General features: G+C 37.5%; 1 protein-coding gene across 1 annotated transcript in view; it reads left to right on the top strand.

Moving 5' to 3' along the window:
* The window catches only part of TSBP1 (testis expressed basic protein 1), a 29,217-nt gene extending 17,344 nt beyond the window's left edge, over window positions 1–11,873 (top strand). Inside the window, exon 3 of the mRNA XM_045825917.1 lies at window positions 11,440–11,873. Coding sequence (XP_045681873.1) covers window positions 11,440–11,873 — 434 coding nt within the window. The remainder of the gene's footprint in view (window positions 1–11,439) is intronic.
* Window positions 11,874–23,703: the final 11,830 nt, after the last annotated feature.

Here is a 23,703-nt window from a genome sequence, read left to right as displayed (position 1 = left end):
TCAATGCAAGGTGACATGAATCACAAAAAATCAAGCAAACATGACTCATCAAAGAAAACTAGTAAAGCTGCAGTAACCACCCAATGATAAAGATCTGTAGATTGCTTGAAATCCATTCAAAATAATTGTCATCATAAGGTGGCTGAATGGATAAGAAAACAAGACCAGTACATATGCAGCCTACAAGAGACTTACTTCAGATTGAAAGACACACACGGAGTAAGAGTAAAGGGATAGAAACAGGTATATCATGCAAATGAAAATTTTTTAAATTGGAGGTATCAATACTTATATCAACAAAGTATCTTTAACACAAAAAAGGTGATTCTAAAAGATTTCATAATGATAAAAGGATCAATCCAACAATAGAACATAACCCTGGAAAATATTTGTGAACCCAATATAAGAGCACCTAAATATATAAAGCAATATTGATGGACATGAAGGGAGAACCTGACAAAATACAGTCAGAATAGAGGACTTTAACACCCCATTGATATCAACGTGTATGTCAGCCAGAGAGAAAAAACAAGGAAATAGTAGTCTTAAATGAAACATTAGACAAGATGGGTTCAATTAATATTTTTAGAACATTTCAGCCCAAAACAGCAGAATATTCATTTTTTTCAAGCTCACACGAAACATTCTCCATGATAGATCACATGTTAGACCACAAAACAAATTTCAACAAATTTAATAAGAATTAAAATTATATCAAACATCTTCTCCAACACAATGCTATGAAACTAGAGTTCAATTACAAAAAGAAAACTTGAAAACATATAAACACATGGAGGCTAAATAACATGTTACTGGTTAGTGAATAGATTAGGAATGAGATAAAGGAAGAAATCAAAAGATATCTTTAGACAAACAAAAAGAGAACACAACATCTCAAAATCTAGGACACAGCAAAAACAATTCTAAGAGGGAAGTTCATAGCAATACAGATCTATCTCAAGAAATAAAAAAAAATGTCAAGTAAACAACCACCATTATAGCTTTAAGAAAAAAACTAGAAAAACAACAACAAACAAATCCCAAAGTGAGCATAAGGAAAAAAATAATAAAGATTAGCCATGGATGGTGTGGCTCAATGAATTGAGTACAGCCTGTGATCAAAGGGTTGACAGTTCAAGTCCCAGTCACGGCACATGCCTAGGTTGCAGGCCAAGTCCCTAGTAGGGAGTATGTGAGAGACAACCACACATTGATGTTTCTCTCCTTCTCTTTCTTCCTCCTCTTCTCTCTAAAAATAAATAAGATTTTGTTCAAAATAATAAAGATCAGAGAATAAATAAATGAAAGAGTCTTAAAACAATACAAAAGATCAAAGAAACCAAAAGCTGGTTTGTTGAAGTAAACAGAGACTTCTGATTCAAGATGATAGCATAGGTAAACAAGACTTGCCTCCTCACACAACCACATAAAATTATGAATAAATTATATACAACATCATCACTCAGACCTGTCAGAAATCAAGTTGAATGAAAGTCTGCCAACTATGGAATTAAACAAACCACATCCATCCAGACTGGTAAGAAGTGTAGAGATGCGGAATGGCTGGTCCTACATCCATGTGTGGTAGATAAAAATTTCAGAGGGATATCTCTGAACAGGGAGTCCCAGCCCCACACCAGGTCCCTCAGCCCAGAGTTCAAGTGCCAGGAAGATAAGTCCCCATAACTTCTGGCTGCAAAAATCAGCAAGGGTGAGTCTGTGGAATAAACTTCTGAAGTCTCAAGCAGTTCTTCTTAAAGAACCCAAACAGACTTACTCAGATGCTCTCCCTCTGAGCTCCTGCACTGAGGTAGCAGCTTGAAAAGCACCAGTACCATACAGGGAGGAACTGAAGTGTCTGGCATCAAGGCAAGAGCTGGGGGACAGCTTTCTTCCACACAGAAAGGTGGGTAGAGGCCATTGTCCCTTTTCTGAACCATACCCACATCGAACGACAAAGCCAGCAGGTGGTTACCATAACTAAGACTCCATCAACCTGGCTAACACTGTTTGCCCTGCCCTGGAGATGCCCTGAGACCCTGTCCCACACAACTTAGGAGCCCACCCAAGCTGCTAACAGGGACTTATCCATATGAATGTCTAGCCTTGGCTCATGCTTCACCACTTCCTAAATCCTCTCAAAGAAGCAACAGCCAGCCTCAGTGAGCCCCCAAACCCCATACCTCTTGCTAAGTAGTCCCAGATACAGCACTAGCAGCAGCCAGCCTAGAACACAAATTGGCTTTGTCTGGAAATCTCCAAGCCCAACATGATCAGCAGCCATCTCAGATTGCTTTATAGCCCAAACAGTGTGGCCCTGGGCAGAACACAGGTGGGGGCTGACCTTGGCCTATATCACCCAGGAAACCCCAGAACATGAGCACCTAATGGACAACTACAGACCATATTGGAACACCACCACCCTGCTCCTGCACAGCTGATCCTCCATGGAGGGTGGAAGTTGGTGGTCAGTGGTACAGCCAGTCCTTTCAGCTGACTGGACTGATAAACACTCCCATTGACTGAAAACAGCAATCAAGGCTCCACTACAACAGAAGAGTGTATGCAGCCCACACAAAGGGCACACCTCAAAGTACCCAGCTCAGGTGATAGGGGAGGTTGTGCTTCTGGACCCTACAGGACACCTACTACATTAGGCCACACTATCAAGAGAGGGAGTCATAGCAACTCTACCTAATCCATAGAAACAAATACAGAGAGGCTGCCAAAATAGAGACAAAGAAACATGGGCCAAATGAAAGAACAGATCAAAACTTCAGAAAAAGAACTCAAACAAAGGGAGATAAGCAATCTATCAGATGCAGAGTTCAAAACACTGGTTATTAGGATGCTCAAGGAACTTAGGGAGGATCTCAACAGTGTAAAAAAAGATCCTGTCAGAAACTAATTTAAATAAAGAACAATTTATAGGGAAACAACAATAGAGTGGATGAAGCTGAGAATCAAATCAATGATTTGGAACATGAGGAAGCAAAAATGGAGAAAAAAGGAATCCAAAAAATGGGAATTGTGTAAGCAGCCTCTGGGACAACTTCAAGTGTTCAGCATTCACATCACAGGGGTGTCAGAAGGCAATAGATAGAGCAAGAAATTGGAAATCGATTTGACAAAATAATGAAAAAAAGCTTCCCTAATTTGGTGAGTGACAGAGACATGCTAGCCCAGGAAGCACAGAGAGTCCCTAACAAGATAGATGCAAATGGGCCCACACCAAGACTCATCATAATTAAATTGCCAACAGTTAAAGATAAAAAGAATTTTAAAAGCTGCAAAAGAAAACCAGCTAGTTATGTACAAGGGATCTCCTATCAGACTATCATCTGATTTCTCAACAGAAACATTTCAGGCCAAAAGGGAGTGGCATGAAATATTCAAGGTAATGAAAAGCAAAGGCCTATAACCAAGCCTACTTTTCCCAGAAAGGCTATCATTTAAAATTAAAGGAGAAATAAAGAAATTCCCAGACAAAAAAAAAATCTAAAGAAGTTTGTTGACACCATACCAGTATTCCAACAAATGTTAAAGGGCTTGCTTTAAGGAGAGAAAAAAAATTGTTAAAAATAAAATGTCAATAAATATGTACCTATCAATAATCGCTTTAAATGTAAATGGTTTAAATGCTCCATTTAAAGACATAGGGTAGGGGAATGGATAAGAAAACAAGACCCATATATATGATGTTTCTAAGAGACCCATCTTCAAATGAAAGATACACAGAGACTAAAATAAAGGGATGGAAAAAGATATTTTACTCAAATAGAAAGGATGAAAAGATGGGGTAGCGACACTTATATCTGAAAAAATAGACTTTAAAACCAAGGGTATAGTTAGAGACAAAAAAGGTCACTACATAGTGATAAAGGGAACAATCCAACAAGACAATATAACCCTAGTAAACATGTACGGACCCAACACAGGAGCACCTAAATATGTGAAGAAAATTTTGATGGACATTAAAGGAGAGATCAATAGAAATACAGTCATAGTAGGGGATTTTAAAACCCCATTGACTTCAATGGACACATCTTCCAGACAGAAAATCAGCAAGGATACAGTGGCTTTAAATGACACACTTGATCAAATGGATTTAATTAATATCTACAGAGTATTTCATCCCAAAGCAGCAGAATACACATTCTTTTCAAGTGCACATGGAACAATTTCTAGGATAGACCACATGTTAGGAAAAAAAACCACGTCTCAATAAATTTAAGAAGATTGAAATCATATCAAGCATCTTCTCTGACCATAATGCCATGAATCTATAAATCAAGACAAGAAGAAAATGTCAAAGTACACAAAGACATGGAAGCTAAATAACACATTGTTAAACAATGAATGGGCTGAAAACGAGATCAAGAACAAAATCAAAAGATACCTTGAAACAAATGAAAATGAGAACACAATAATGCAAAATCTCTAGGACACTTGGAAAGCAATCCTAAGAAGGAAATTCATAGCATTACAGGTCTGTCTCAAGAAACAAGAATAAGCTCAAATAAACAACATAAATTTACACTTAAAGGAACCTGAGAAAGAACAAAAGACAAAGTGCAAAGTGAATAGAAGAAAGGGAATAATAAAGATCAGAGTAGGGCAAAAAGAAAATAGAGTCTTAAAAAAACATACAAAAGATCAATGAATCCAGAAGCTTTGTCTTTGGAAAGATAAACAAGATTGACAAACATTTAACCATACACATCAAGAAAAAAAGAGAGGAACCAAATAAATAAAAGCAGAATGAAAGAGGAGAAATAACAACCTACATTGAAGAAATACAAAGGATTGTAGTATCACTTACATGTGGAAGATAAGAAAGCTGAATTTGTAAAAACAGAGTAGAATAGTAGTTACCAGGGGCTAACACATGGGAGAAATGGGGAGATATTTGAGGGTACAAATTTATACTTAGTAAATAAATAACTCCTGGAGGTCTAATGCACAACATAGTGATTATAGCAATACTGTATCATAAACTTCAAGTTGTTAAGAGACTAGATCTTAATTGTTCCCACCACACACACAAAAAAAAATGATAATTATGGATGTGATAAAGGTGTTAGCTAACACCACAGTGGCCATTATATTGCAATATATAAATACATTAAATTAATACCTAAGTTTACAATGTTACATGTCAATTACAATATTCATTTTTAAATTGTTTTCTAAAAATAATAAATGAGTCTTCAACTAGGGCAATCATTTCTTTTATGAAATTATGAAAAGTTTATAATTATAATAAAATTTGCTATAGTAAGATTTGCTTTTATATAGCTATTGAATAAATGAAAGCTACCAAATGCCTCCATATCAGGACAGATGCCTGAGACAGAGATTGCCTCACTTAAATGCCTTCTTCAGATACTCATTTTACTACCAGCTTGATTTTACATTTTTCCTTAGAGTATATACAGAACTCAGTCTTGCAAACACACTGCAAATATTTCTAGATAGACAATATAGTTACTGAATTTCCTACACTTAATTACCTTGTAGGTACACTCTTTCCTTCTCAAAAACATAAACCTAAAACATTATGACATATTTACTATGCAAAATAATATAGCACCATTAAAATTGTTTACATAGGGTTTGTAATTATATGGAAAAATACTCATAATGTTGAATAAAACTTAGTAAAAAGTTGTTTAGAATGTAATTATACAATACTTAGGTCACCACTATGTAAAGAAAATAAAACTAGCCCTGGCCAGTTTCCTCAGTTGATTAGAGGATACACCAAGGTTGTGGGTTTGACCCCTGGTCATGGCACATATAAGAAGTAGAATGCATAAATGAATGGAACAACAAACTGATGTTTCTCTCTCTCTCTCTCAAAATAAATAAATAATTTCTTCAAAAAATAAAGTTAAAAATAAAATCTAAGTATCTAGTCATAAAATAAATAAATAATGGTGGATCTTGAGTAGTAGGACTATGAATGATTTTTTTTGTCCTTGGACCTTTCCAATTTTCTTTACAATTAATATCTTTAACCATGATTTAAGTGAAACAATCCAGTCAAAGAAAGAAAGATACCATATGATTTCACTCATGTGTGGAATCTAATGAACAAGCTAAACTAACAAGCAAAACAGAGACAGACTCGTGGATAGAAAGCAGGCTAACACCTGTGGTGCAGAGAGGGTCAAGGAGGGAGGGGGTTGGAGGATAAAGAGCGTGAGTAAAAAAGACAAAAGACTCATGGACATGGACTACAGTGTAGTGATTGCAGAGGCAAGGAGGAGGTAGAAGCTGGATTTCAGGAGGTGGAAGACAGTATAAGGGGGATAAATGGTAATGGAAAAAATACAATAAAAGTAAACTATTAACAAATACATTTAAAAAACATTTATTAAGTAATTAATATATGTCATACTATGTTTTCAGTATGCTTTAACATATGTGTTATATCTGAGTCTCAGAAAGATGGTTTTCCACAAGTTGCCAAATTGGTAAGGGATAAACTAATAGTTTAAATCAGGGGGATTTTTTGTTGGGTTTTGTTTTTTTTTTACATGTTTGGTGATGTTTATTAACCCAACCTCTCAGGGGTTTGCCACACAGCTAGTGCTCTAACTGAAGGGGTGGTTTCTTTGTTTGTTTATTTGTTTGTTTGTTTTTATTGCTGTTCAAGCACAGTTGTTAGTTCTTTTGATTTCAGATTTTGTTCTCTTTCAATACCAGCCAGCTTTCTAGGAAACACAAGTCCAAAATTTGAAAGTTTTAGAAAGTGTTTAATATTACTCAGCATACTCCATTATTAAGATGTCTCCTATCAAGACTAGGCTTATTTAAAAGTTATTATTAGGTTATTTCTGTGCATTATAAAACAAATTTTTACTTTGTAAACTAACCTCATACAGTGCTCTCTTGATAAGCAAGATTATTTCCCAAGAACTATATAAAATATAGAAGCTGTAATTTAAGTTTGATTAATTCAACTATATCTATTTTGTTTACTTCTATATGAAAAAAAATCACCATAAACAAACTTGAAGAGCAAATAGAAATTTTGAAAACAAAACTACACTGACAAAAATGTTATATTCAATATATAATAATCTTTGCAAGGAAGAGAAATAAAGGAAAACATACTGGTAAGATATCAGAAAACAAATGCTAAAGATCCAAAAATACTAGTTAATTTAAAAAATACAAATAGGAAACTGACTTCCAGCCAAGATGGAGTCATAGGTAGACACACTGTGCATCCTCGCACAACCAAAAGGAAGACAACAACAATTTAAAAACAAAAAACAACCAGAACTGACAGAAAAATCGAACTGTATGAAAGTCCAACAACCAAGGAGTTAAAGAAGACACATTCATCCAGACCAGTAGGAGGGGTGGAGACAGGAAGCTAAGCAGAAAGGACTCCAGGCAAGGCGGTGGCTGACAGACACAGTGAGGCACTCCCAGTGGAGTGGGACACAGAAGGCTGCAGATGGCCAGCAAAGCAGCAGCAGGCAGACCGGGCGAGGCAGCAAATTGTGGACTGGGCAGTCCCACATTCTCATGTAGATAAACCGGGAGGAACAACTGGGGAGCAGGATGGACTACAAAACCCACTGCCCCAGTGTAGGGAAATAAAGCCTCAAACCACCAATTGAAAACACCTGTGGGGGTTGAGGCAGCAGGAGAAACTCCCAGCCTCACAGGAGAATTGTTGGAGAGACTTGCAGGGTCCTAGAATGTACACAAACCCACCCACATGGGAATCAGCACCAGAAGGGCCCAATTTGCTTGTGGGAAGTGGGGGAAGTGACTGAAAGTCAGCAGAGAGCGGAGCAAGCTCCATTGTTCCCTCTCAGACCCCTTCCCCATGCACAGTGTCACAACACAGTGACATGGGTTACCCTGCCCAGGGAAACAGCTAAGGCTCTGCCCCTCACTACATAACAGGCACAACACACACACAAAAAATGGTCCAAATAAAAGAACAGATCAAAGCTCCAGAACAAAATACAACTAAGTGATGAAGAGATGGCCAACTTATCAAATGCATGGTTCAAAACACTGGTAATCAGGATGCTTACAGAATTGGTTGAATTTGGTTGCAAGTTAGATGAAACAATGAAGGCTATGCTAAGTGAAATAAAGGAAAATGTACAGGGAATCCATAGTGATGGGAAGGAAACTTGGGACTCAAATCAATGGTGTGGACCAGAAGGAAGAAAGAAACATCCAACCAGAAAAGAATGAAGAAATGAGAATTCAAAAAGATGAGGAGAAGCTTAGGAACCTCCAGGACATCTGTAATGTTCCAACATTTGAATTATAGGCACACCAGAAGGAGAAGAGGAAGAGCAACAAAGTGAAAATGTTATTTGAACAAATAATAAAGGAGAACTTCCCCAATCTGGCAAAGGAGATAGACTTCCAAGAAGCCCAGGAAGGTCAGGAAGCTCAGAGAGTTCCAAAGAAGTTGGACCCAAGAAGGAACACACTAAGGCACATCATAATTACATTACCCAAGATTAAAATGAAGGAGAGAATCCTAGAAGCAGCAAGAGATAAGGAGACAGTTACCTACAAAGGAGTTCCCATTAGACTGTCAGCTGATTTCTCAAAAGAGACCTTACAGGCAAGAAGGGGCTAGATAGAAGTATTCTAAGTCATGAAAGGCAAGGTCCTACATTTAAGATTGCTCAATCCAGCAAAGCTTTCATTTAGAATGGAAGGCCAGATAAAGTGCTTCCCTGATAAGGTAAAACTAGAGGAGTCCATCATTACCAAGCCCTTATTATATGAAATATTAAAGGGATTTATCTAAAAAAGAAAATTAAAAATATGAACAGTAAAGTGACAGCAAACTCGCAATCATTAACAATCACACCTTAAACAAAAACAAAAGCAAACTAGAACAGGAGCAGAAACACAGAAATGGAGATCACATGGAGGGTTATCAATGGGGAGTGGTGGGGGAGAGGGGGAAAAGGTACAGACAATAAGTAGCATAGATGGTGGTAGAAAATAGACAGGGGGAGGGTAAGAATAGTATAGGAAATGTAGAAGCCAAAGAACGTATATGTATGAACCATGGACATGAAGTAAAGAGGGGGGAATGTGGGTGGGAGAGGGTGTGCAGCACAGAGGGGAGTGAAGAGGGGAATATGGGATGACTGTAATAGCATAATCAATACAATAAAAAATAAATAAAAGAAATACAAATAAAGAGGAACTTTTTATTTTAATCAGTTTGCAAAAGATTGGAAAGATTTGTAGAATATTGTTTTTAGAGTGTGGCCATATTTCTAATTCTATGACCTACTGGGTAGTAAGGTAATTTGGTTTAACTTTTCAAGACTGCATTTGGCAATATGTTTTGAAATGCAAAATGTTCACATCCTTGGACTAAGAAGTTGTACTTCTAGAAATCTTTTCTAAGGAAAAATAGTAGCTTTTGTACTAGGTGGTTTATTACAGCATTATTTACAATAATTAAAATTTGAGAGTAATACAACAGGAGGTCTCTTTTAATAAATGTATGATTAGTTAAATGAAATATTATACAAATATTTAAACTGTAATACCAATAAATATTATTGGCACAGGACCGTGAAATATTTTAAAATTAAAAGATCACTGTAGTAATTACATTTTAAAGTAAAATTTACTCTTGTACTGCAAATTGTTAACTTCAAATGTATCTGTCATATACTCTTTCAGCAATTTTAAAAGCACATTATTGTACTTTATCTCATTTTACCCTCACATAAATAACTCTATGAGGTAAATATGACTGGTATTACTAACTTCATTATACATATTAAAAAGTTAAAATGCAAAAATACTAAGAGTCTTTGGCAAAGGCCATATAATAAGCCATGGAACTCAAATATTTTTTCACTTCTTATCCAATGATGTCTCCACTATTCAGTTAACAAGCCTTCTCAAAGGAAGAAACAAGACTATTTCACAGCACTCACATTCCAAGCTGAGAGCCCTGTGGAGGATCTCTATAGGGACTCTCCCCTATTTCTCTACCCCCAACATCACCTGTCCAGTTTCACAAACGATGAACTGCATTATGTTTATTCCCACAATATCCAAGCTGAGGTGTATTACAGTTCCCCAAATGTTAACTTTCTTTTGAGAATATACTACAGATGGGCGATAGGGGGATAAGGGTGTCCAGTACAGATAATGCAATATCCCAACACAAAACACCCACCTAACTTCCAGCCAAAGGGAAGAGCCAATTAGAGAGTAATTGTCATCCACAGGTGGGTAGAACCAATTGAATAATCTGCATATCCAGTTTCTGGTATCTAGGACTCTTATCACATAACACTATGATACATAACATGAGCTCTCATTAAACTTTTGACCCATTCCCAATTCAGGGAGGACTCTAACTCTCATTACATGCTTAAATTATATTTTGTATCCAATTTCATTATCTCCTGGTATGTTTTCTCTAGATTAAATAAGGAAAAGGGCATTAAAACATGATAGAAGCAAACATTCAAGATCAATTAATTTAGCTCTTAATAATTTTTTCAGTAAAAGTTCTCCTTTTCAGTTTATATCTCTGTTCATTTTAATCATATACTCCAGCTATTTTCCACTTAGCAATTACCAATTCCTTTGTGTTGTATTTTTGCCTTTTCTCAGTTTACTTCCTGAAGATTCCATATTTCAAGGGCCTTTTATCTAATCCTTTGTATATACAGCTTCACAAATTTTATATTATTTCACAAACAAATTTATTGCCTCAAACAATGCATAGTAAAAGCATCTGATGAAAAATGACAGCATAAAAGTTAACTTCTGAACTATGTACATTTATCATATGCTTTATTATATTTTCAGATAATTTGAAAGAAGGTTCAAAGACAAAGGCAAAAACTGTCACTATAGAAGCAAGGAAAACTACACCAAAACAGGATAATCATTTGAAAATTTGGGCAGTCCCATCACAAAATAGTCAAACTGGTCCTAAATACCTGCACAAGGGAAAACTAAGTGACCCTGAGAAAACCTATGAAAAGAGACAAAAACAGAAAACTGAAGTGAAAGTTAAAGAACTTCCTGAGAAAACTCAGATGAAGAAAGAGAAGAGAGAAAAAAAAGACAAAAGGAAAGATATTGAGAAGGACATGGACATAGAAAAGAAAACAGATAAAGTCCAATCAAAGAAAGGAAATGGTGAAAATGATGAAGGTGAAAAAAGGGAACAAAGAGTAAACATGAAAAAAAGGGGAGATGATGAGACGGAGGACAAAGACCAAAAGGGAGATAAAGACAAGAAGGAGGACAAGAACATAAAAGAGAAAATATACAAGGAGAAGAGAAAGGACAAAAATGAAGATAATATCAAAAAGGGAGATGAGGACAGGACAAGGGACAAGGACAAGAAGGGAGATGACAATGTAAGGGACAAGGCCTTGAAGGGAGATGACAATGCAGGGGACAAGGGCAAGAAGGGAGATGACAATGCAGGGGACAAGGGCAAGAAAGGAGATGACAATGCAGGGGACAAGGACAAAAAGGGAGATGAGGACAGGACAGGAGACAAGGACAAGAAGGGAGATGACAATGTAAGGGACAAGGCCTTGAAGGGAGATGACAATGCAGGGGACAAGGACAAAAAGGGAGATGAGGACAGGGCAGGGGACAAGGACAAGAAGGGAGATGACAATGTAAGGGACAAGGCCTTGAAGGGAGATGAGGACAGGACAGGGGACAAGGACAAGAAGGAAGATGACAATGCAGGGGACAAGGCCTTGAAGGGAGATGACAATGCAGGGGACAAGGACAAAAAGGGAGATGAGGACAGGGCAGGGGACAAGGACAAGAAGGAAGATGACAATGCAGGGGACAAGGCCTTGAAGGGAAGATGACAATGCAGGGGACAAGGACAAAAAGGGAGATGAGGACAGGGCAGGGGACAAGGACAAGAAGGGAGATGACAATGTAAGGGACAAGGCCTTGAAGGGAGATGAGGACAGGACAGGGGACAAGGACAAGAAAGGAAGTGAGGACAAAAAGGAGAGCAAGGACACAGAAGGAGATTCTATGGGAAAAAAATGATCAAGTAAAGGAGAATAAGAAGAAGAAGAAGGAGAAGAAGAATATAGACCAAAGCGGAGATGCTGAGGGGGTGGGGAAAGGACAATGAAAAGGGTCACATTAAAGAAAAATAGGACCAGATTTTATAAACTAACAAAATAGAATTGAATAATTTTATTGCAACAAATCAACTTCAAAACCATTTCCTAGTCTTTGTGATATAGTTAAAATGATAGACTCCTTGCCTTCTCTTTAGTCACAAAGTTTCTGCTTCTTTGCTTGCAATCTGACAAAAATCCCTTCAGAAATTTCATCTTTTTACATCTATTAGTCTCAAATTTCAACTTCCAAATGTGAGTGTTTTAAATGTATGTTCATAATGTGTCTTGTCAGGAAATACAATTTTTCTGAAATAAAGTTCCTATTACAGAAATTTGGAGTTCTTTTTCACAAAAAAAGTATAGCATCTCCCTGTTTACAAGTATTTTTAGTCCCTACTAAGTGCAACATCCAAACAGTAATGCAAAAATATCATCATCAAGAAAATAAATATAGCCCTGGCTGGTGTGGCTCAGTGGACTGAGTGCTGGCCTGCAAAATGAAAGGTCACCAGTTTGATTCCCAATCAGGGCACCTGCCTAGGTTTAGGGCCAGGTCCCCAGATGGGGGTGTGCAAGAAGCAACCACACGCCCTGGCTGGCATAGCTCAGGGGATTGAGCACGGGCTGCGAACCAAAGTGTCGCAGGTTCCATTCCCAGTCAGGGCACATGCCTGGGTTGCAGGCCATGACCCCCAGCAACTGCGCATTGATGTTTCTCTCTCTCTCTCTATCTCCCTCCCCTCCCTCTCTAAAAATAAATAAAAATAAAATCTTTAAAACAAAAAAAGCAACCACACATCAATGTTTCTCTCCCTCCCTTTCTTTCTCCCTCCCTCCCCTTCTCTCTTTTTTTTTTAAAGATTCTATTTATTTATTTTTAGAGAGGGAAGGGAGGAAGATAGAGAGAGAGAGAGAAACATCAACGAGTGGTTGCTGTGGGTTATGGCCTGCAACCCAGGCATGTGCCCCAGCTGGGAATCGAACCTGCGACACTTTGGTTCGCAGCCCGTGCTCAATCCACTGAGCTACGCCAGCCAGGGCTTCCCTTCTCTCTTTAAAAAAGTAAATAAATAAGAAGATAAATATAAATGAGAACACTAAAACAATGTTAAAAATATGAACATCAAAAATGATTCAGAGCAGTAAATACAATGAGAAAAATTCAGAAGAGAAAAATCTCTTGGATAGGCATAATCCACAAAGGACTTTTACAAGCAGTAGAATTTGAGCTGCACATCAGAAAAAGACAGGTAGGATTTGTACATTGTTTGAAGCCCCTATATTACTAATTCCTCTACTGGACTATAAATTCTTTGAAGGAAGATCTGTATCTTACCATTAGCTCCATCCTCACTGCCTACCACAATAGTTACTAAATGTATTGACTGGGATAGAAAGTAAGGGAACAAAAAAGGCTAGAACATGGAAAATGTATTCTAACAGCAGAGAATTTGTGTGCAGCAAAGTTCCCTAAAGTGTAGTCTCCAGACCACCACTGATGTGTAAGGTGATTTCAAGTGGTACCCAAGCAAACATTTTATTTTATTTTGTACTGCTATTCTATAACAGTTGTCCCAATTTTCTCCCTTTGTCCTCATATACCAAGCCCACCCCTCACTCCCACAATCAATCTCCACACCATTGCCCATGTCCATGGATCACTCACACATGTTCTTTGACTAGTCCCTTCCCCTTCTTTCAACCATTAAACATTTTAATAATGACATTTAATATTTACTTTTATGTGAATTAGAAAAAAATGTATATCCAGTTAATCAAGCCCCTTATTTGGGAGCCATTATAGGTAATGATAAGACTAAGTAAAAAGATGAGTCACTTTAAAGAAAAATATTAAGTAAAAAATAGTACAGGGTGTATTTTGATATGGCAAAAATTATGACGAATGGTTGTAACTAAATGATTGAAATTTGGCAAACACTTAAGGTATTAGAAGAAAATAAGGTTGAAATTTTAAAAGGGGGGTTCTGGAGGAGCTTGGGCTTTTATTTCATTTATTGATAAGAAACAGAGCTATAAGTTGGGTTGTCCCTCAGAAAGAGTAATCTGCTGGTTTAGAAAAGTGAAAGGAAGCTGAGAGATCAATCAGAAAAACATTGCAGTGCATTAAAAAGCAAGAGCCTAAACTAATTTGGAGACAATGAGAATAAAATGAAAAAAAACAGATGTGAGAATCATTTTGAAAGAGATATGAATTTACTTTGACAACTAACTACATATGTGTGGCATGGTGAAACTCAGATATGACTCCAAGTTTTTGATACTTGGTAGCTGATAAATGAAATCACCTTTTATAGAAAAAAGAAATCCAGAGAAAGTTATATTGTTTGTTCAGTTTTAAAAGAGATATATACATACATATATATGTATGTGTGTTATATACATATACATATGTTTATATACATGTGTGTATATATATATAAACTAGAGCTCAGAAGGGAAGGGAAATTTACTTAAGGATACAGACTAAAGGGTCATTTCTACATAAGGGATATTCAAATAATGAGCATTAGATCAGATCTCCAGAAGAGGGACTATAAGTCTAGACACTTGTGCTTTGTTGAAATTTAGTAAAGAGGAAAAGAAAATATGACAAACAAAAACTGAGAAGTATGAAGTAAGTAAGAACAAAGAACAAAAACTCAGAGGAGGCCTAAAACAATTGCATTTATACCCATGGAGACATATTAGTTACAAATTGACAGCAAACTAGATGGCAGTGGCTGCCTAAGATAGTTGAATTTTAGTGTGTATTTTTAGGAGCACAATAGGTGGAAGGAAAGAGGAGGTAGACTCTCTCTAGTCTGCAATGTCTACAATACCTCTAAGACCTTAGCACCATGTTTAACCTAAAGGGCCTTCACAGGAGAATAACTGATGTAAAGAAAAGAAATAAACTTCATAGGTTTAAATTCTGCCTCCGGAAAGATGGGGTAGATCTACTTTTTCCTATTCTACCCACTAAGTATGACTAAGAAAATTGGGTGTTGTATATAAAACAAACATAAGAAGAATTTGGAAATGGAAAAAGAAGGAAGACCAGATAAGGGTCTTAAAACTCAAGGAACAATATGCTGGTGAGTTCCCTGGGTTTTCTTCTTGCTTTATACATCCCAGACTTTGAGCCAAAAAAGCTAGCAACTAATAGGCGTAGACCAAGAGGAGCCCCAACAAAGGCGTAAAAGAATATCCTGGCAAGACACAAAACTTTTGGGGTCTAGTTCAACCAAATACCACAGGAAAAAACTGTGGTACCACACCCATTCACACCAACAAAGGCCCAGTAAAGAACATAGACTTTTACCCTCATGAGGTTGTAATGAAGTGCCCCAACAAGACCAATGGTGTGGTGACAGAGATGGGCCAAAAAATAAAGTTAGGACATCCATCTCCACTGACTAGTAAAAGGCCTTTTACCCTTGGCATCAGTGACAACCTGAAGGGGAGTCTTCATTTCCACCCACACAACTGATGATAATGAAATGCTCCTTTCCTGCTAGGATTGTGTCAGAGGAGGCCTAGTGGAAATTGAGGCCATCTGCACTACAATATCAGTGGAAAACAGATGGAGAGCCACAACTCCTACCCCTGCCCAGTAGTAACAAGGAGCATTCCCTCATCACGAAGTGTTAGCAGAGGTCAAGTGGAGAAATAGGGCTTCTTCCTTATCTGACAGAAATGAAGCAGTGCTGCCCCCTCACTTCCCCTGCCACAGAAGTACCAAAAAAAAAAAAAAAGTCAGCTAACCCTGGCCACTGTGGCTCAGTTGGTTGAAGCATCATCCCATACACCAAAGGGTCACTGGTTTGATTCCCAGTCAGGACATATACCTAGGTTACAGTTTGCATCCCCAGTCAGGGTGCATGCAGAAGGGAGCCAATCAATGCTTCTCTTTCATTCTCTCTCTCTCTCTCTCTCTCTCTCTCTCTCTCTCTCTCTCTCTCTCTCTCTCTCTCTCTCTCTCTCCCTATTTCCCTCTCTCCTAAAATCAATGAACATGTCCTCAAAAGAGAATTTTTTAAAACCAGCTAAAGCAGAATATTTAAATAAGATCCATACTCTCATAACAACATAAAACTCTAGGTTTCAAATGAAAATCACTTGTCATACTAAGAACCAGAAGATTTCAAATTGAGAGAAATTATGCAATCAACATATGCCACTAAGGTGACACTAAGGTGATAAAGACATTTGAATTATCTAGAAAAGATTTTAAAGCTGCCATGATAAAAATGCTTCAGTGAAAATTAAGGAGGTGGTAAGATGATGGCAAAGGAATGGAAGTAACACTAACCTCCTCTCAGGACCAATCTGGAATTACAACTAAATTATGGAGAAATCACCCAAAACAAACAACTGAACAATGGTGATTGAGAAGCCTTATGACTTCGAATACACAGAAGAATCAGCTTCAGCACAACCTGACAGGTAGGCAGTATGGTGGAGATGCAAGAGGGCTGGCTGGGCACCCACAGGCAGCAGCTGAAGCACTGGAGGGATACCTAAGCAGCTGCTTGGATCCCCCTGAGAAGTGTGGGATCTAAACCCTAAGTTGGGATCCCCAGCCTAGAGCACCAGAGCCAAAAAAGTACACAGATAACACCCAGTGACAGGAGGGTTGCTCTCTTGCAGAGATGGAGGCTGGAGACACAAAAAGCCATTTAAAGGGCCAATGCATGAATCTCCATCTATAGCCACTTACCCTGCACTCCAGCAAAGGGAGGGGCAGCATGGACTAGAGAAGCTGGAGTAGAGACTGTGGACAGAGGCCATAGGGAGAGAACTGAGAGAGTAGCCCCTGGGATCCCAGTGCTGAGTCATCCCCATACTACAGCAGCCATCCCAGTGGCAGCAGCCTGAGGGGAAACAATATCCCCAACCCCAGGAGGGATTCTGTCCTGCCCTGTGGTACTTAAACCTGACTGTTCAGTGCAGAGTGACTAGATTAACAACTGAAGGAGTTAGCCACAGACAGTAGATGCCTGGAAATCTTGAACAGGCTGCCTAAGATCAGATAGGGTCACCATCTGACATCACCAGAGGCAGATCAGAAAGAAAAAAAAGTTGTAAATACTAGATGCTACTGAGACAAAATCCACCATGGACATCTCCATGATTTGTGATATTTTCTTTCCTGCATAGTTTTTTAACATTCATTTCTTGTCTCTCAAGTTTGTGCATATTAAGTCACTAGATTTTATGCTATACTTTATTTCAATTCATATATTTTGTCCCTCCCTTCATTTACCCCATTTCACCTTCTTCTTTCCTCGTATTATTTTCATTTTAAATTTTGTTTTCTCTCTTGCAAACTTATTTCCATTCCATACTCTTACTATTTCTTCCCCAACCAGCCTCTCAAAACAAATTTTCTTGTCAATGTTCATCTCACATTCTTTTTCCCTCTCTTAAAATACCAGTGTTCTCTCTCCACCTTTAGCAATCCTTGCTCATTGGTTGTGGATAGCATAGTCCTTGTTGCTTTTTTTTTTTCAATTATATCTCTAATTTTCACCAATTTTGTATTTCAAATCTCAAATTTTACTGTTCCCCCTCCAACTCTTTCTTTCATCTCAAATTTTAATTTTGACCTGTCTTAGCCTGTTTCTTTTCTTCTTTTTCTCTTTCATCCTGCCCTTTTTTCCTTTCTTTTTTCTTATTTTTGTCTCATATTTTAATTTTTCCCTGTCTGAGCCTGGTTTTTGTTCCTTACTCTTAATATGTACTCTCCTTCTATCATCACAAAATCACTTCCCTTTCCTCTAGACATCTCTTAAGCTTTTCTTTCTTTTTTGCCCTCATATTCCCATCCCACTTATATTGATTTTAGCTCATTGGCTGTTGATAGTGCTGTGGTGGACCTTTCTCTCCTATTTGGCTCCTATTTTTTATTATTTATTTACTTTTATTTCTTGTACTTTCTATCTCTCATTTTATTTTCTTTCAACTTCTGTTTAAACCTAATACTATACACTTCCATTCTCATACTCCATTCCACCTTCTTCCCTTTTTTATCTATGATGCAAATTTTACTTTCTCTCTTTACATTGCTCCAATTCCCAACTCTTATTAGTGCTCCCCCCTCCACCCTCTCAAAATCATTTCTCTTTCAATAGGTCATCTCATACTTGCTATCCTTTCTTATAATAGTCTTAATCTGTTTACACCTTATTAATACTTGTCCATTTGCTGTTGATTGTGGGATTGTGGGTGGAAGTTATTTTTGTGGGTGTGGGTTAGTTTCCTGGGCTTTGTGGTTTTGTTCTGGCAGCACCTGCACAACAGCACACAAGATGTGGTGTGAGAAGTGACAGTCAATCAGCTGGAGGGAAGGACCCACCAAAAAACAACCCAGCAACAATCAAAATCCAAATGCATCCAGAGAGTCAACATAAATGGCATAAAGGGCATCTCAGGAGCATCAGCCTCAGGAGATCAAGGAGACTGCACCACTGAATCACACATATCTCCTACCATAGAAGTTCATACCACAAAGAAGGGAGGCAAAATACATCAATTTAAGAAGCGTAAGCAACCAAGAAGAGTCTTCCAAAAAGTGGGAAGACAAATAAACAACCCCCAAATGAAAGAAAAGGATCAATCCCCAGAAAGAGTCCTAAATGAAATAGAGGCAAGTAACCTGTCAGATATGAGTTCAAAACAATGATTATAAGGAAGCTCAATGAGCTCAGTGAGAATTACCAAAATCTACAGGGAAGCTACAAGGAACTTACTGTAAAATACATCAGCATGGAAAAGGACATAGAAACTATGAACGAGAGTCAGAAGGAAATGAAGAATACTATTTCTGAATTGAAGAACACAGTAGAAGGAACCAAAGCAGGCTAGATGAAGCAAAAGATCAACTCAGTGAGCTGGAGGAAAAGGTAGGAAAAAACTCCCAGAAAGACCAAGAAAAGGAAAAAAGACTCAAAAAGAAAAAAGAGGTGTTAAGGTAACTGCAAGACAACATGAAATGTAATAATATCTGTATAACCTGATCTGCAAGGGATACCAGATGCAGAAGAGGAGCAAGGGATACTAAACAGATTTGAAAAGTAATGATGGAAAACTTGCCTAATATGATGAGAGAAAAAGTCACACAAACCCAGGAAGCACAGACAGCCCCAACAAAGATGAACCCAAAGTACTCACTCCAAGACTCATCATAATTAAAATGGCAAAATTCAAAGATGAAGAAAGAATCTTAAAGGCAGCAAGGGAGAGACAGAAAGTAACATACAAGGGAGCCCTGATAGGTTAGCAGCTGACTTCTCAATAGAAACCCCTCAAGCCAGAAGGGAATGACAAGAAATATTCCAAGTAATGAAAAGCCAAGTCCTGCAACCAAGACTACTCTATCCAGCAAGGCTCCCAATTAAAATGTAAGGTGAAATAAGGACTTTCCCAGACAAAAGAAGGCTAAAAGAATATACCTCCACCAAAACAGCATTGCAAGATACACTAGAGGGACAGCTATAAAAAGATGAAGAAAGAGAGTGAGAGAGAGAGGAGCAAAAGGTACAAAGGGGAAAAGGGGCAATGAATAAGTACCTCTCAATAATAACCTTAAATGTAAATGGATTAAATGCTCCAGTCAAAACACATAGGGTAGCTGAATGGATAAGAAAATATGACCTGCCTGTATGCTGTCTACAAGAGACCCAACTCAAAAGAAAAGGCCTACACAGACTAAAGTGAAGGGTTGGGAAAAAAAATATTCCAAGTAAATGGAAAAAAAGCCAAGATAGCAATACTTATATATGAAAAAATAGACTTCAAAACAAAGGCCACAAAAAAAAGACACATAAAAAATTACTTCATAATACTCAAGGGAAGAATCCATCAAGAATACATAAATATTGGGATAGCATATACCCCCAAAATAGGACCAACAAAATATATAAGGAAAATCTTGGAGGACTTCAAGAAAGCTATAAATAGCAACACATTTATACTATGGGATCTTAACACCCCACTGTCAAAAATGGATAGATCCTTCAAACAAAATATCAGCAAGGATATCATGGATATGAATGAAGCACTAGACCAAATGGACTTAACTGATACCTGCTACATATAGACCCTTTCATCTCAAAGAAGCAAAATACACATTCTTTTCAAGTGCACATGGAACATTTTCAAACATAGACCACATGATAGGACACAAAACAAGCCTCAACAAATTCAAGAAAATTGAAATCATATCAAGCATCTTCTCAGACCACAAGGGCCTGAAACTAGAAACAAACCCCAAGGAAAAAGCATTTAAACTCTTGGAGATTGAATAGCATGCTATTAAACAATGAATGGGTCAAGAATGAGATTAAGGAAGAAATCAAAAAGTTTCTGGAAACAAATGAAAATGAACTCACAACAGTCCAAAACTTATGGGACACAGCAAAGGCAATTCTGATAGAGAAGTTGACAGTGATACAGGCCTACCTAAAAAAGATAGAAACATTTCAAATAAACAACCTAACTCTACATCTATAAGAACTGGAGGAACAACAACAAAGACAGCTCAGGGCAAGTAGAAGGAAGGAAATAACCAAGATCAGAACCAAATTAAACAACATAGAGACTAAAAGCACAATTCTAAGGATCAATAAATCCAGGAGCTGTTTCTTTGAAAAGATAAACAAAATTGGCAAGCCTTTAAGCAGGTGCATCAAGAAAAAAGAGATATGACCCAAATAAACAGAATCAAAAATGAATGAGGAGAGATTTCAACTGATACCACAGAAATACAAAGGATTGTAAGAAATTACTGCAAAGAACTATATGCCAAAAAATTTGAAAACCTAGGTGAAATGGACAAATTTCCAGAAAAATATAATATTCCAAAACTGAATGAAAGAAGCAGAAAGCCTGAACAGACCAATAACGGCTGACAAAATTGAAGCAGTAATCAAAAAATTACCAACACACAAAAGCCCTGGACCAGATGGTTTCACAGGAGAATTTCACAAAACATTTAAGGAAGAGCAAGACCCCTATCCTTCACAGACTATTCCAAAAAATCCAAGATGGAAGACTCCCAAACTCTTTTCATGAAGCCAGCATCATCACAAAACCAGATAAAGATACAACAAAAACAGAAAGCTACAGACCAATATCGCTGATGAACATAGATGCTAAAATCCTCAACAAAAATATTGGCAAACTGCATAGCAATACATTAAAAAAATCATACACCATGATCAAGTGGGATTTGTCCCAGGGATGCAAGGATGGTACCATACTTGCAAATCAATAAATGAAGTATATCACATCAACCAAAAGAAGGGCAAAAAACACATGATCATATTAATAGATGCAGAAAGGCATTTGATGGGGTACAGCACTGAATTATGATAAAAAAAACAAACTCAGCAAAGTGGGAATAGAGGGAGCATTCCTCAACATAATAAAGGCCATATATGAGAGACCTACAGCCAACATCATACTCAGTGAGCAAAAACTGAAAGCTTTCCCACTAAGATCAGGAACAAGACAAGGATGTTCACTTTCACCACTTCTATTCAACATAGTATTAGAAGTTCTAGCCACAGCAATCAGACCAGAAGAAGAACTAAAAGGCATACAAATTGGAAATGAGGAAGCATAACTGTCATTGTTTGCAGATGACATGATAGTGTACAGAGAAAACCCTACTGACTCCACCAGAAAACTACTTGACCTACTCAGTGACCTTGGCAAAACAGCAGTATACAAAGTCAATTTTCAGAAATTCAGGGCATTTTTGTACACCAACAATGAAATATCAGAAGCAGAAATCAGGAAAAAAATATCATTTCCTATAGCAAAAGAAAAATAAAGTACCTAGATATAAACCTAACCAAGGAGATAAAAGACCTGTACTCAGAAAGCTACACAACACTGAAGAAAGGAATTAAGGAAAACACAAAGAAATGGGAGCACATACCATGCTCATGGATTGGAAGAATTAACATTATCAAATGTCCATACTACCCAAAGCAATGTATAGATTCAATGCAATCCCTATTAAAGTACCAATGACATATTTCACAGATATGAAACAAACATTTCAAAAATTTATATGGAACCGTAAACTACCTAGAGTAGCTGCTGCAATTTTGAGAAAGAAGAACAAAGTAGGTGGAATCACCATACTGACATCAAACTATATTACAAGGCCACAGTGGTCAAAACAGTCTGCTACTGGCATAAGAACAGACACATAGATCAATGGAACAGAATAGAGAGCCTATAAATAAACCAAAGTCTCTATGATCAATTAATATTTGACAAGGTGGGCAGAAGCATAAAGTGGAATAACAATAGCCTCTTCAACAAATAGTGCTTGGAGATCTGGACAAGCACATGCAAAACAATTAAATTAGACCACCAACTTACACACAAAAAAAACACCATACACAAAAATAAACTCAAGATGGATAAAAGACTTAAATATAAGTCATGACACCATAAAAGTCCTAGAAGAGAACATAGGCAGGAAAATCTCAGATATTCCACACAGCAATATTTTCACCAATAGAGCAAGGGACATAAAGGAAAGAATAAACAAATGGGACTTCATCAAACTAAATAGCTTCTGTATGGCTAAAGAAAACATCAGCAAAATGAAAAGGGAACCAGCTGTATGGGAAAATACATTTGCCAATGATATCTCAGACAAGGGTTTGATGCCCAAAATATATGAAGAACTCACATGACTCCACACCAGGAAGACAAACAATCCAATTAAAAATGAGCAAAGAACCTAAACAGACACTTCTCCAAGCAGGACATATAGAGGGCCCAGAGACATATGAAAGGATGTTCATCATCACTAGCCATCAGAGAGATGAAAACTAAAAGCACAATGAGACACCACTTCACACTGGTCAGAATGGCCATCATAAACAAATCAACAAAAAGTAAGTGCTGGTGAGGTGGTGGAGAAAAGGGAACCCTTGTGCACTGTTGGTGGGAATGCAAACTGGTGCAGCCACTGTGGAAAACAGAATGGAATTTCCTCAAGAAACTAAAAATGGAATTGCCTTTTGATCCAATAACCCCACTGCTGGGTTTATACCCTAAGAATCCTGAAACACTAATTCAAAAGAACATATGCACCTCAATGATCATAGCAGCACAATTTACAATAGCCAAGTGCTGGAAGGTCCACATCAGTAAATGAGTGGATCAATAAACTGTGGTACATTTACACAATGCAATACTATGCAGCAGAAAGAAAGAAGAAGCTCCTACCCTTCGCAACAACATGGATGGAACTGGAGGGCATTATGCTGAGTGGAATAAGCCAGATGGTAAAAGACAAATACCATATGATCTCACCAATAAGTGGAACCTAGTTAACAAAACAAACAAGCAAGCAAAATATAACCAGAGACACTGAAATTAAGAACAAACTGACAGTAACCAGAGAGGAGGGGGAGGGAAATAACATGGGAAAGAAGGGAAGAGGTTGTAAAGGAACATGTATAAAGGACAGATGAACAAAGCCAAAAAGGGGGTAGGATTGAGGATGGGAGGTAAGGTTGGGAAGGGTAGA

The sequence above is a fragment of the Phyllostomus hastatus genome, unplaced genomic scaffold, assembly GCF_019186645.2.
Source record: "Phyllostomus hastatus isolate PE091 unplaced genomic scaffold, TTU_PhHast_1.1 phas_scaffold_60, whole genome shotgun sequence".
In the NCBI taxonomy this organism is placed as follows: domain Eukaryota; kingdom Metazoa; phylum Chordata; class Mammalia; order Chiroptera; family Phyllostomidae; genus Phyllostomus; species Phyllostomus hastatus.
This window is presented reverse-complemented; position numbering and strand designations above follow the sequence as displayed.